We start from the raw sequence: 16020 nt of genomic DNA on the forward strand, positions 1-16020 counted from the left end.
CTATTAAAAAAGATGTTAAATAGCAACGAAAATTATTTTTATAGGAATTTTATTTGTAATTTGTGGGGGTTTTAAACCCTCACAAAGTTCTTTTCAACAATATAACCAACTATGGCCATTACGATTACCACCTTCTTCGTCCTCATCATTATCACCTCTACTTTTATTATTTTTATTATGTTACGATATTTTATCATCATCGTTATCCTCTCTACTGTCATCATCACTTATACAAATATATGCTATCTTATTTTGTTTTTTGTTCGATGCTATTTTTTCTCTTTTAAAAATTTTCGTATTACAATTATTTTTTTTTTATGATATCATTTTCAATAATGGTCTTTATCCACTTAATCACTATCGATAAAAGAATTTTGCAAAAATAAACTTATTAATAGTTTGTAAGAGTTTATAATTTTTATAAATTACAAATAAAATCTTCCACAAACTAATTTTTATTATTATTTAACAAATTTTTTAACAGTAAAATTATATTATCTTAAAATAAAAAAATTAAGGACTAAAATATCTTTTTTTTAGACAATAAATATTTTATTTTTCGTAAAACTAGACAAAAGCTGAGTTAAGTCTTTACTCAAAAATAAAATATTCCTCTAACACCATCTTTCTTTCTCTCTTTGAGAATCATCAACTCCATCTTCTCTCCTCCATCACCATAAAACCACAACCATCCACGTCTTATCCCACTCAAAACTCCGATACTCCTCTGCTACCGGACCTCCATATTCCTTATCCTTGATTAAATCAAAGATTACTACAACTAGCTAACATTTAATTTGACTAAAATTCCAAACTACCACCATATCAACTTGCTTTTTTAACCATCTATATAATTCTATAATCTTATTTTATTCGGAAAAAATATGAATTTTACTCTTCACAATCCCAACTAAATTCCACGTAACATTTCAAAATAATTCAATTATCTGTCGATCAAATATATGCCTAAAAAGGTCAAGTTCACACTAAAAACCAATCCATCTGCCTAATGCCCTGAATATATATCTATTATATATGTAACATGATCAGAAGGATAAACAATGATGAATAACATATCCGATATCTATCACTATATAATTTAGGTCATTATTATATATTATATAATAATTCATTTGAATTGAAACCGCATTAAAAGCTTGACAGATTTATATTTCTCGCCCTTTTCATCATAGAGAGGGACTGAACGAAATCCAGACTTGAGCTCTGTGACTGGCAAACATGTCTGGCCAGCAAAATCATCCTTCTCAGTTCTATTTTCTTCTTTAACTTGTATACGTAGCAAAGCCAGATCTGGGACACTTAATGGGAATTCAAACTCTTCTTCCCACACGGGAAACCAGTTATTTTTAATTGTCTTTGTTTTCTTCTTCGCTCTATCAGCAGGTACTCCAGCAATATCAATCTGTTACAACTTGGTTAAAAAGATGTTAAATGTAATATTTATGTATCACTTATTCAGAATCCTAGCCATGATGATCTAAAATTTTGCAATGTGTGCACTAAACATCAGCCATTTGAAATATAAAATACATATTGAAAATAAATTAAATGACACATTTATTTATATACAAATACAAAGTGGTTAATTTGGTGACTGACTTTTGATGCACAAACAGCAAATATAGTATGAGATATCATGGTGAGTCACAGTCTATTCACCGATAGATGAGATGTGGACTCAATCTAAATGGAGTCTACGCCTCATTCAACGGGAGCTCGAGTGTAACTTGGCAGGATTTCTATAGAAAAGATACACATAACATTTTTCATTTATCAATGTTGAAGTATATGGAATAAGGTGTCAGACGATCTTTTCACAGAAAGTCAAGAAACAAATGTTCAACTATCTCAACTGTGGCTGGTTGATTAGTGTTCCAAAATTTGGAGTATAATCAAATTAGCAAACTCATACCTTCACATAGAAGTCTGGTGGTGAATGGGAATCGAAGTCCGTTAGGCTGAAATCTGAGCTCCAACCTGTCCCCAAGTAGACTTTTACCTAAAGGGTGAATGAAGACTTTCAGAAGATAGTAGTAAAGTAATTTTTCAGATGATAGTTGTCACCAAGTATTAGAAACAAAGGAATTAATTGGTTTCCATCACCTTTAATGTCTTGTTCACCGGCAATGTTCTTTTAGGATCGAAAACCTCGTTATTCGGACCTTTTTCGACAAGAAAATCAGGTTTTTTCACATAGCCACACCCTCCATTTGCTTTGAACATCCCTTGCATGAACCAAAGTGATTTGCCATGCCCCTAATGAAGAAGGAAGTTACAGATGTCAGCACTCAGCGTTACTGTTGAAAATTGAGTGACTTGTGAAGAATCTTACAAGTTACAATATCACATAATTTACAAAAGGGTGTGCTAAAAAACATAAAAGAATTTGATAATTTTGTCGAACTAATGGATATCAAGTTAGTGTACATCTTTATAACTAGAATTTTCAGCAATCAAATCTTTCTTGGTCCAAAATGGTAGCTTATTCAATGTAAAATATGAAAGTAGAATCTTGGAGCAACTGTTGAGTTGTCTCGGTGTGACTTCAAGATCACGGTTCAAACCATAGAGACAACAACTGATGTAATTATCAGCTTAGGCTGCGTAGATTAGACCCTTTGAATGTGGCTCTTTCCCAGATTTTGTGTTAACAAGAGATGCTTGTGTACCAGGCTGTTTTTTTTTTTTTTTATCTGGCTAGCGCACACGAGTAAGGAAATCAATATAGCATTACCAGTAATTATCATTACTGGTAATCGTAATCACAATTATCAAATGCAAGATAGAAATAAATGTACATACACACGTAATAAATGCTAAACAAAGCCGAAAGACCGGTTCACTAGAGTGGAAAATAGATACTGTATAAGTCCAAACCTGCATGTTAAATGCAACCATCTGAGCTCCATGCGTCCATGCTATGTGTGGCTTGTAATTTGAGGAAGTTATGCGTGTTCCCTTTGGATACACTCTCAGAATATTCTTCTGGGTGAACCTAGAAAGAATTTAATGAAAAAAAAAAGAAACATGTCTCATTTTTGGTTGGTCTAAACCATAAAGAAAAAGCAACTATAAGCTTTGGAGTTACAAACAGTTATATTATTGAAAAATTTTCAAGTATTCCAAAAGAATACTAGTGTTCAAGTAGTTTCAGGCTTTTAGCTATTGATATCAATCATGTGTATATTTTATTATAGAGAGTAATGGTTAAAGCCACTAGAATACCAATATTTCTTGAATATTTGAAACGCTTCCTATATTATTAAATAAAACTCAACCTCAAAAGTTAACTCAAGTGACGAGAAAGAATATTCTCTAACACGTTTCAACATCAATGAGATCATATCTTTAAGCAATATGAGGCTTTTAATAAGCCCTCCTCACACTAAAGATTGGATATTTGAATCGTGAAGTTTACATTACTAGACATGTATGTATGATCCAACTAACAAACACAGGATAGGCTCAGATACCATGCAGACACGGTATCAAGTGGTGGTGAAGCACAAAGAATAACTGTATTGATTCTACCATGTGAAGAGAATGAATTACCACACTTGTGAATGTACAAGAGGTATCATTATATACAAGTTATGCTAATTCAGCTAATGCCTAAGCTAAAGCTACTCTAACTGTATTAACTACCATAGCTAACATAAATATCATAAACTTATCTAACTTGAAATAACTGAATTTACATTGAGCACAACATTTTGGAAAATTACCTTACAATGTCAGGTGCAAAAGATTCAGAAGCCTTTTCAAGTTTACTTTCACTCAAGCTCAAACGCTTAACTTTACCAGCAACCTTCAAGTCTTCCTGAAAATCACCCTTTGATTTGCCAGCATGAATTGTAATCAGACGTTTATACTTAGGTGCACTCTCCTTGTATGATTTTTCATCACTTTCATTCAAATCTTCCACATCCTGACAAAATGAATCAGAGGAAATGTCATTTCTGGTCCCTGGCCTAAATGACAAAGTGCCCCCTCCACAATTCGAAAATTCCTAATCGGTATCCAACTATCCAAATAACTGGTCTAAGCGGTTCTTGAGAAATGGTCAACGACCGAAAAGAACATTTACTCAATAAATAAACTACCACTTCAGTAGTTGGGGGCATTTAGGCAGTTCAAATTCATAATAAATGCTCCCTTGATCTACCAAAGAGAAAAACCAAATTAGTCTTCATCTCTATACTCACTTTGTCATCAGTTTCCACTTTATTAGTAACATCTGGTGATTGTGATCCTTTGTCAGTTGATTTTGGTTTTTTATCTTCCTCGTCACAGGATTTGGAATCAAGATATTCTATTGGTGGTTTAGTTGATATGAGAATTCGACCTTTCAACGATTCTGGGGAGGGGAATTCAGACAGCAAATCTGTCTCAGGATAATAAAGCAGTTCTCCAAATATTTCAGTCACCATCTGCACATATGAAGATCGAAATTCACATTCAGTTCATAACAAAATAGGGACATGAACTTCATCCTTGAGTAGGAAGCACAAGTGGAGAACTAGTACTATTTTAACATAGCTCATTGTACTCTATGCCAAAACATAATCCATCCAACCAATACACAAGCCCGAATTATGACGATGACTATGTTCAAGAAGTATTTCTCAAAATGGATACCTACCTCTGCAACTACAGCCTGAAGATCAGGAGTAAGGTGGTCTTCAAAAGTTATAATGACAGGATACTTAGATGTAACAAACGCATGCTCTCTTATGGACCACAAACATTGCCTTAGTGAGACGGGAGTGGTAAGAGTTCTGCAGAAACACAGTAAAATTTGATGAAGTAATTTGATTCAGTTGCAATCATGTATCTCACAAAACGGCAAGATAAAGATATAAATATAAGAAGGAAATAGTCTTCCAACTTTTACAATATTGAAGTGGGGATCAGCTTGCACCTTCCATGAAAAACCTCAACATCATCTTTAGTTGAATTCGGCCATAAATCAAGTTCAATCACTCGCACACCTCGTACCAAAGCATCTATGATTGGCACATCACTGCAATCACTGGTTAGTTGGTTCCCAATCAGATAGGAATTGTGCCCGGTAAATATGAAATAATGTGACAATGGAGCATTCATATCATGATGTACCTGGAATATCACATCATTCCATCTGTCAATAAGAGACAAAGGGTGTGTTTGCGAGTTCTGATTTGGAGGGAAAGGGAAGGAAGGGGAGAGTTTAAAACGTAAAGCTTATCTATTTTTTATACTTTTCCTTCTCTTCTCTTCGCTTCCTTTATTTCTAAAATCAAAACTCACAAACATACCTTTAAACACTTAAACGACCTTCTCTTTTATAGTTATAGACCAGTTTTCCTTAGTTTACAATTTTTTTTTCCTGTTTGCCTTCTTATATAAATTTAACCTTAACAAAGATAAGGACAATGAACCAGTAATTTTAAACAATTATACAAGCTCATAAGTCAGAACCGGGGGGGGGGGGGGGGGGGGATGAAAACCAAGCATTAAAATTGTTAGAATTACTTTACTGTTTAGCAAGTAATTTTGACTAAATTCAGTCTGACAAGCTAAGTGCTATCAAAAGATATGGACCATACATGGTGTACTGTTCACAAGTCACAAATTCATGAATGTTAGTAAGATATTTGATAACTTACAATGTCAATTTTGTCACTGATGAGGATAAGAAGGAAAAAGAAGTGACCAGTGGGCCAAGCAACAAAGAAATTAAGGAAATGAAACCAAAAGTAAAGGCTAGGAAGGAAGCTAAAATCATTTTCGTAAGAGATGTATTATTTGCACTACTTTTGTATATATCAAAATGTTATACCTTCTTTTAATAATAAAAAGTTAAAAACTTGTTTTCTTAATATTACAAACTTCTTTAAACTTCTATTACAAAAAGAAGATATACTTCCAAGGGTGGCACATTTATTATTTTTCTTTTCAAAGTGGTTTACATGGGCCCCAGTTTTCTGTAGTCCTTTAATATTTCACCAATCTTTGTCTCATTTGTTTTCTCTGCTTCTTTTGTATAGGAAACAGGAGGCATTGAATGAAAATTCGGATAATTGAAAACCAGGGAAAAAAAATATGTATTCATCCGAATGAGGAAAACAAAGCAGGAAAAAAAAAATCCTCATGTGAGACAATTTCTGATTGAATTAAAGTTAAACAAGAAAATTCATTGACAGACACCCTGATCTGAACTCTGAAGCCATTGGTACGTAACATGGGGCAGTTAATTAGTTAAGCACCAAAGCGTAAATAACAACCAATCACTCCAGACAACAGAAACAATATCCTATATGATCCAGAAAACTTAGCTTGCTTCACCAAATTCTGTTTTATTCATCAACAATAACACAAGTAAAAATACGGATTAATCTCCAACGCACTATGCAAGCACATCCAAGTATGTCCCTCCAGAAAAGGAAGAAAAGAAAAGTTTGACTGTATCTTATCTTGTACTAAAATATTTACATTATCATTCTATTAAAATTTAACTCATTTAATAATGCAAGTTTTCTGATATCCTAAAGGAAGCGGAAAATTTTCATGCTAGTTACAAATTAGCTATCGCATAAAATACATATTTAATATTCATAAAAATATTTAATTATTTCGTCAAAAATAAGTTTGATTATATTCTAACGAAAAAATTACTAATTATTTTATTATAAAATGTTATGTTAGTAACAGAGTATTTTGTTAAAAAAGTGTGTAAGGAAAAAAAATATATTTCCTAACAATTTTTCTTTTCTTTTCTTTGGGAAAGAAAGAGGTGGAGAGAAAGAAGTGACCTCCGATTTGATGGGAGCATTGAGATCGTCGCGTAGGAGGAAGTGGAAGAAGTCGTCGAGGGTGAGTCCGTCGTCGGTTTTGTGATCTCCTTTGAGCGATTGAATGATGCGAAGGGAGTCGTCGGAGGTGCATTGAGGTTCGCGCTGGTGATCGGTGAGAAAGCCGAGGAGGTTGTCGGCGGACATGGAAGTGGCGCCGGCGGAGGAGAAGGAGTGGAAGGCGTGGAGGACGTCAGAGGGAGGTCCGGGCTCGGTGTTGGTGAAGGTCTTGTTGAAGCAGCTGAATTGCTTGTAGGTGTATGTGTGGGTGGCCATCGCGATGAAACGCTGTCGTTCGATCAAAGCTGTTGTTTATTGTTGCTGCTGCTGCAGCAGTGAATATGGTGGTTATATTATATGGATGTGTTTTTGTGAGAGAGAGAGAGACAGAGACAGAGAGAGAGACTATAAATGGAAGCCGGTTGAAGCGCGATATTGTTTCCATTTTGCGTGTTTTTCTTTGACATGCGTGTTTCTGTCTCTGGGTTATGCTTGTGTGTAATTGTCTACTCTTAACAAAAATATTATAGGTTAAGTTGTTATATATTTGACTATTTGTATATATTTATGTGTTATTTACTTAATTTTAATATATATTTTATAAAAATAATTGATTTTTTTATAAATGTAGTATGGTTAATTATTTTATTTTATATCTAATTAGGTTATATACTAAAGTTTAATTTATTTTTTTTTTCTTTTATGTCTATGTAACAGCTCTAATGAAAGTGTTCCAGGAAGATTGTTCTCAATTTCTCATCATAGCTAATCTTTACGGATAGTTGAATTGGGTATAGATTTATGAAAATAGCTTAAGGTCCAGTTTGGGTAAATAACTTGAATAAGTTCTTTTGGAAAAAGAACTTAAAGTATTGGAAAAAGAACTTAAAGTATAAGGACCTTTATTAAAAGTAGCTTATAAATAAGTTATTTTGTATTTGGATTTTTAACTATAGAAGTCCTTATTTTAAAGTTGTAGCGTTTGGATAAATAATTCAAAAAATACAATTTTTTTAACATAAGAAAATAGATATTAAAATAACGATGATAACAAATACTTTCCATTATTAAAGGTTGATTTTAAAATTGATATTTTTGAAATACAAGAGAATGGATATTAAAATTGATATTTCTGAAATAATTTTAAAAAATGCAACATACCTGAGTCTTAGCATCCCACCAATCATCACTTACTTGTATGGTCTTCTTAATAGGATCTCAACCAAGACCAATCTCTTTTCCTTTTAGTTTAGCCCATAGTTCCCATTTTCTTTTCATAGCCTCCCACTTATTTTTAAATTGGTTAGACTCATAATTTAAACCAGTCTCTTTCAAGAATTTTATTTTTAAATTTGCCCAACCAACTTTGTTAAAATGTGTTTCAGGTCTATTTCCAGTCACCATCTCTTCTTTACATATTTTTATGAATATAACATAATTTCGTTCATTCCAATTAGCTTTAAATTTTCTTCCGGACTAGCCACTTTCATGAATTTGTTGGGAAAGAACATAAAAAAAAATTATAAAAATAATACCAAATTGTATAAAAATAAAATCACATATAAAAAAATAAAATTAAAATCACATGTAAAAAAAAATTAAAATTCAGATTTCATAACATACACAATGTTCAATACAAATTTAATAATAAAATAGAATGATAAAATGATAAAAAAAAATACCTGAAAGGAATATATGCTGGTTCAGATTGAACAGAAGATGGAAGATGGTGGTGAAGGGTCAATACTTCCGGCAGATGAATCATTACGTGAAAATGGTGGTGGAGGGCCAACACTTCCAGTAGATGGAACATTGCGTGAAGATGATGGTGGAAGACCAGTGCTTCTAGAAGATGGAACCTTGCGTGAAAATGGTGGTGGAGGGCCAGTATTTTCAGCAGAAACAGGAAATATTTTTTCATAGAATCAAGAATGAAAGTAGATTTTTTTGTTTTGAAATCAATTTTTTTTCACGGAAGTGATAAAATGACTTACGGAGAAGGAGATAAGTTATCTATTTCTACTTCTTCCAAAAGTTATAAATTAACTTTTCGGAAAGTCAAAAGCTCTTCTTTAAAATGGTGCCAAACACACTTATCGTAACTTTTCATAATTCAAAAGTCAAAAAAAGTAGCTTTTGCCACTTCTCAAACCAGCTCTAAGTAAAGAAAGATTATTACGAGAGATTAAAGGTAAGTAAATTTGTGAGAAAAATACTTTTATTAATAGTAAATAAGCAACACAAGAACTAAAGATGAGAAATAGTAGTAAAAAATAAGTATTGTGACTTTCAATAATATCACGAGGATAAATGAACTCTTTTAAAAGTGAATAAGGATTAATTAAATTTGTTGTTGGGTGTTCTAGTAGAACACTCTAATGCTAATTTCATAAATCTTTTTGTTTGAAATTGTTAAACAAAACGAAGAACAATAAGAAGAATTAGAGGAGAGCAAAAGAAAGAGATGATCTGTGAAGTTTCAGAAAAAAAAATCTTCTAGAAAGGTAGGTTAAAACCTTTTTTATAGTCTTAAGTCATTTTAGTAGGGAAGTATATTGTCCAATGGTTACAATGTCATATTTAGCTTATCGCAAATTGAGTGATTCTAATACCTAAAGTTCTCTTCTCAATTAAGTTTTGATTTTATTTAATTTCATAAATTTATCATGTTAATAGTTAATTAAGACTCCTAAATATTTATTTACTGTGTCACATTAGTAAATTTTAACGTCGTCAATAAAGGAAGTAACAAAAAGATCAACGTGGTTAATTTAAAATTTTGAAGGACCAGTTTGATTAAAAAAAATTGAAGACTAATTTAAAAAACGAATCAAGGACAACTTTAACTATCTACTAGTCAAAATAACACCGGTTTAATTAATCATATGAGTTTTACACTTGTTATTAAATTTAAATGTCTTTTATAACACATAATATTAATATACATGTTGTAAGATAATTAAATAAATAAATAAGGAAGAAGTAACAAATAAAATAAAGGAATATAATTTTAGAGAAAGAGAGAGAGAAGAGTATTTTATTGCTTTTGTGTGTGTTATCATCAGAGGCATATAGGCGTATATGATAGTACTTTTTCAAACTACATTAAATAAAATTCTCTTTGGAAACATGTGTCTTGTAGAAATGGGCATCCACCTCAGGCTATCTTATCACGACACTCCCCATTAGATGACCATTTAGGATTATTGCCTTGTTAGAACCTTACTAAAGAAAACCCAATGGAAAAAAAATTTTAGTGAAGGAAAAAGAGTACAATATCTTTTGTGATAGGGACTGCCTCATTAAAAACCTTGTCAAGAAAAATCCAATGGAAAAAAATTGACCAAGGAAAAAAGAGTACAGTTTCTCCCTCTTGTCGACATCATTTAATGTCTCGAAATCGGCGCGTCCCAATCTCATGTACTAATCTTTCAAAGGAGAATTTTGGGAGTGACTTTATAAACAAATCTGCTAGCGGATCTGTTGGACATCAATTGTCCCTTGATTTTGAAGATCATGAGTGAAGAAAAATTTGGGAGAAATATGCTTTGTTCTATCACCTTTAATGTATCCACCTTTAAGTTGAGCAATGCATGCTATATTATCTTCAAACAGAACAATTGGAGCTATCTTATGATCAATCAGTCCACATGATGACAGAATATATTGGATCAAACTCCTGAACCAAAAACACTCGCGACTAGCTTCATGTATCGCTAGTATTTCGGCATAATTAGAGGATGTTGCAGCAATCGTCTGTTTCGTGGACCTCCATGATATAGCTGTTCCACCATATGTGAACAGGCATACTGTTTAAGATCTCCCTTTATGTGGATCAGCAAGTATCCATCATCTGCATAGCCAACTAATTGTGACTTCGATCCATAGGGATAAAACAATCTCATATCAACCGTTCCATGAAGATATCGAAAGATTTGCTTGATTCCACTCCAATGTCTTCTGGTTGGAGAAGAACTATACCTTGCTAGTAAATTCACCACGAATGATATGTCAGGTCACGTATTATTAGCAAGATACATTAGCGCTCCAATGGCACTAAGATATGGTACTTCAGGACCAAGAATATCTTCATTTTCTTCCTTAGGACGGAATTGATCCTTTTCCACATCTAAAGATCTTACGATCATTGGAGTACTTAATAGATGTGACTTATCTATATAAAATCTCTTCAAGATCTTTTCTGTGTATGTTGTTTGATGAATAAAGATCCCACCTTTTGTATGCTCGATCTGCAGGCCAAGGCAAAATTTAGTCTTTCCAAGATCTTTCATCTCAAACTCTTCTTTTAGAATTTTTATAATTGTTGGAATCTCCCCAGGAGTTTCAATGATATTTAAATCATCAACGTACACATCAATTATAATGAATCCATATGCAATTTTTTTATGAAAACACAGAGGCAGAAATCATCATTCTTGAATCCATTTTTGGCCAGATACTCAGTAAGATGATTATACCACATTCGTCCAGATTGCTTCAGACCATATAAAGATCTTTGCAATTTAACTGAGTATAACCCCTGTGAATATTCATTGAATGGTTTAGATATCTTTAATCCTTCAGGGACTTTCATATAGATATCACTATCTAATGAGCCATATAAATAGACTGTTACCACATCCATTAAATGCATATGTAGTTTATGATATGCAGATAAACTGACCAAATAACGCAATGTTATCGCATCCACTACAGGGGAATACGTTTCTTCATAATCTATACCTGCCCTCTGAGAAAAACCTTGTGCTACAAGTCGAGCTTTGTAGCGTACAACTTCATTTTTCTCATTTCGTTTTCTCACAAATACCCATCGGTATCCAACAAGTTTTACATCTTCTAGTGTACGGACTACAGGTCCAAAGATTTCACGTTTTGCAAGTGAGTCTAATTCAGCCTTCATGGCTTCTTTCCATTTTGGCCAATCATTTCTTTGTCGACATTTTTCGACTGATCTTGGCTCAAGATCCTTATTTTCAAGCATGATATTTAATGCCACATTATATGCAAATATTTCATTGACAATTGTCTTATTTCGGTCCCATTTCTCTCCTATAAAGACATAATTTATCGAGATCTCGTCATTTTCACAATTTTCAGGTACCTGAACGTCTTCTAGCGTTATATCAAAATTTTGGACAACTGCAGGTGTCTTTACTATGTCTTTTTCAACAGGAATAGTATTTACCTCTTTTCTCTTTCGAGAATTTTTGTCTTTGGAGGCCTGCCACGCTTTTGGCATGTATTTGCTTCGGTAGCAATTTGTCCAACTGAGACATCAATTCAAATTGGTGCATTTTCCGCTGGTATATACGACTTGGTTATCCTCTTTGTATCGGAAAATGCATCGGGCAACTCATTTGCTATTCTTTGCAAATGTATAATCTTTTGAACTTCTAGTTCACATTGCCCTGATCGAGGATCTAAATGCATCAACGATGATGCATTCCAATTAGGTTCCTTTTTCAGAAGCTTATTCTCTCCCCCTAATGTTGGAAATTTTGATTATCAAAATGACAATCTGCAAATCGGGCTTTAAATACATCTCCAGTTTGTATCTCAAGATACCTCACTATAGAGGGAGAATCATATCTAACATATATCCCCAATTTTCTTTGGGGTCCCATTTTGGTGTGATTAGGTGGTGCAATGGGAACATATATCACACACCCAAATATCCTTAAATGGGAATATTTGGCTGCTGGCCAAAAGCTAATTGCATAGGAGAGAACTGATAGAAACTTATTGGCCTCAAACGAATACGTGCTGCGACATGTAAAAGAGCATGCCCCCAAACCGAGGTTGGGAGATTTGTTCTCATAAGTAAGGGTCTAGCAATCAATTGGAAGCATTTAATAAGTGATTCTGCTAACCCATTTTGTGTGTGAACATAAGCTACTCTATATTTAACACTTATTCCATTAGCCATACAATAAGCATCAAAAGCTTGGGAAGTAAATTCACCAGCATTATCAAGACGAATTGCTTTGATTGGAGTTTTTGGAAATTGTACTTTTAATTGAATAATTTGAGCCTGTAATCTCGCAAACGCTAGGTTGCAAGAAGATAATAAGCACACATGTGACCATCTCGAAAATGCGTCTATTAAGACCTTAAAATATCTAAAAGATCTACATGGTGGATGAATAGGTCTATATATATCTCCTTGAATCCTTTCTAGGAATTCAAGGGACTCAAATCCAATCTTTACTGGTGATGGTCTTAAAATTAACTTTCCTTGAGAACATGCAACACAACAAAATTCACTAGATTTAAGAATCTTCTGATTCTTTAGTGAATGTCCATGGGAGTTTTCAATAATTCTCCGCATCATGGTTGTTCCCGGATGACCTAATCTATCATGCCAAGTTATGAATTCACTTGGGCTAGTAAACTTCTGGTTTACAGTGGCATGTGATTCAATTGTACTAATCTTGATATAATACAACCCAGATGAAAGTGAGGGCAACTTTTCTAATATACCATTTTTATTTAAATCATGAGTTGTGATACATAAATACTCATGACTTCCCTCATTCATAGTCTCAATATGATATTCATTTCAGCGAATATCTTTAAAACTCAACAAGTTTCTTCGAGACTTGGTAGACAATAGTGCATTATTTATTAAGAATTTTGTTCTTCCAAGAAACAAAATTATAGCTCTTCTGGAGCCTTCTATCACATTGTCTGAGCTAATAATAGTATTAACATATTCTTCTTTTGGCACAAGATGGGTAAAATATATATCACTTTTAAGAACAGTGTGCGAACTTGCACTATCCGCAAGGCAAATATCTTCAGAATATGTCCTTACCATTTTTCTTCAAAGACAAATGATAATAATAATAATAAAATGAGTAGAAGTACATGCATAGTAAAATTATTCACATGAATACTTAACAAACACATACATATATCAAACTATTTCATCATTAATCAAATAGCCAATATTTCCTTCAAAATGCTTAAAGAAATTAAATACATCATAATGAGTGGTAGAATTTTTATCATTTGAAACAAAATTTGTTTCCTTGCCTTTGTCATCCCTTTTCAATGATGCTTGATAAAGATCAACTAGGTGCCTTGGAGTACGACAGGTACATGACCAATGACCCTTTCCACCACAATGGAAGCATTTATCCTTAATTGATTCACTTTGCCCATTATTTCTTTTTTATCCCACTTCTGGTGAGATCCTTTCTTGTGAACATGATTTCTTTTCCTTCCATAATTTTTCTTGTTATCAAAATCTTGTCATTTATCTCTTCTGGGGTTATAATTTGCTGCATTTGCTTCAAGAAATGGGGCGGCGCCATCTGGGCGCACTTCATGATTTCTTAAGAGCAACTCCTTGTTGCATTCAACAACAAGAAAGCAAGAAATTAGCTCAGAATATTTTTTAAATCCTTTTTCTCGATTGCTACTGCAAGAGCACATTCGAGGCATGGAAGGTCGAGAAAGTTTTCTCTAACATATCGGGCTTGAGGAAGTATCACATGATTGTACCTTTCTTCAAGGTCTTTCCACAGATCTGCAAGATCTTTTAATGTGGGATATTCATTTTTCAATCATACGTCAAGATGACAATGAAGGAAAATCATAGCTTTGGCTTTATCCTTTTGGGATGTATTATTTTCAGCTTTAATGGTATCTTCAAGATCCATTTCAAGATGGATTTTAGCATATAGTATCCATGATAAATAATTGTTTCCAGATATATCAAAAGCATTTCGATATAATAAAAATTTGTTACCTGAAGTCTTCCTAAAATTTTGTTAGAGTTTCGTGCTAATAACGTGTTGTAAGATAACTAAATAAATAAATAAGAAAGAAGTAACAAATAAAATAAAGGAATATAATTAGAGAAAGAGAGAGAAGAGTATTTTATTGCTTTTGTGTGTGTTTTCATCAATATTTATAGGCGTATATGATAGTAGTTTTTCAAACTATATTAAATAAGATTTTTTTTGAAAACATGTGGCTTGTAGAAATGGACATCCACCTCAGACTATCTTATCACAACAATACAGAATTTGTTTACTCAATTTAGAAACTCAAATTATGATTTGAGATAAATCATGAGACAAACTTCTATCAAAATTTTTAATCTAGTGTTCACCACTTTTATCCTACTAAAATTAATTTGACCCAATTTATATTTATTTTTAATAGATAATTTAATACAATCAGATTAGATCTACTAAAATTCGACTTTAATTGATTTAGATATTGATTTTGGAATTTGAACTATAACTCGATTACTCGAATAAGATCATATTAGTTTTAAAAATAAAATATTATTGTATATATACAATTTTGTTAAACTTCAAAATTTAGATAATGTCAAATTATAATATTTATTTAAATATAAATTTAATGATGTATTATTTTTATTTATCTTTTTTATTATTATATAGGATAAAGTATATTTTTTGTCCTTGAAGTTTGATAAAAGTTTTAAAAATACCCCTAAGTTTTATTTTGTTTCAATTTTATCCCAACAGTTTTTTATTTACATCAAATATACCCTTAACGACTAATTTTTCAAAAAATTTAAGACCAATTCAACAATAATTTCATAAGAACAACCCTCAACACAAGCAAATGAAGCATAATTTTCATGCATTATTGTTAGACTGGTCTTAAATTTTTTAAAAATTTAGCCGTCGATGGTATATTTAATGTAAATAAAAAATTTATAGAACAAAATTGAAACAAAATAAAACTTAGGAGTATTTCTAAAACTTTTGTCAAATTTCAGAGACAAAAAATATACTTTACCCTATTACATATTATTTATAGAAATTTTTTTCTATTTTTTATATTTTATTTTCAATTGGATATCCGATTATCTAAATTAATCCCACTCGGCTTTAATTACTTCAGATTGGTTCGTGTCCACTTAAATCCACTCATTTTCCTCCAATCCAATCTGTAAACATCCTTCCATTATCTTTTGTTTTATATGAGAAATCATTGAAGCCATTAGGATTGATTTAATGGTGAAATCTTTGAAAAATGGATTTGCCTCATCTAAAGTTGTTCATTTACTTTAGAGAGAAAAGTAACGCAATCTAAACCATTGATAATATAAATGGTTCTAATCATTTTAAATAAATAAATGCATTAAAAGAAGTTAAAAGTA

At 32.3% G+C, this 16020-nt stretch overlaps 1 protein-coding gene across 4 annotated transcripts; it reads right to left on the reverse strand.

Moving 5' to 3' along the window:
- Positions 1–889: 889 nt before the first annotated feature.
- On the reverse strand, positions 890–7392 carry LOC112715387 (phosphoinositide phospholipase C 6). 4 transcript variants are annotated; one of them, XM_025767139.3, is made up of 9 exons: positions 6816–7392; positions 4943–5139; positions 4664–4799; positions 4227–4451; positions 3747–3949; positions 2899–3016; positions 2125–2277; positions 1934–2020; positions 890–1423 (listed from the first exon to the last, which is right to left on the reverse strand). In XM_025767139.3, the coding sequence occupies exons 1-9, from the start codon at positions 7128–7130 to the stop codon at positions 1130–1132; spliced, it is 1728 nt and encodes a 575-aa protein (XP_025622924.1). In that variant the 5' UTR covers positions 7131–7392; the 3' UTR covers positions 890–1129. The 4 variants fall into 4 exon arrangements, with proteins under 4 accessions (XP_025622924.1, XP_025622926.1, XP_072060812.1 ...); XM_025767141.3 differs by having other exon boundaries at positions 4943–5053; positions 6816–7391; XM_072204711.1 differs by having other exon boundaries at positions 4943–5044; positions 6816–7189.
- Positions 7393–16020: the final 8628 nt, after the last annotated feature.

This window comes from Arachis hypogaea, chromosome 10, assembly GCF_003086295.3.
Source record: "Arachis hypogaea cultivar Tifrunner chromosome 10, arahy.Tifrunner.gnm2.J5K5, whole genome shotgun sequence".
Classification (NCBI taxonomy): Eukaryota; Viridiplantae; Streptophyta; class Magnoliopsida; order Fabales; family Fabaceae; genus Arachis; species Arachis hypogaea.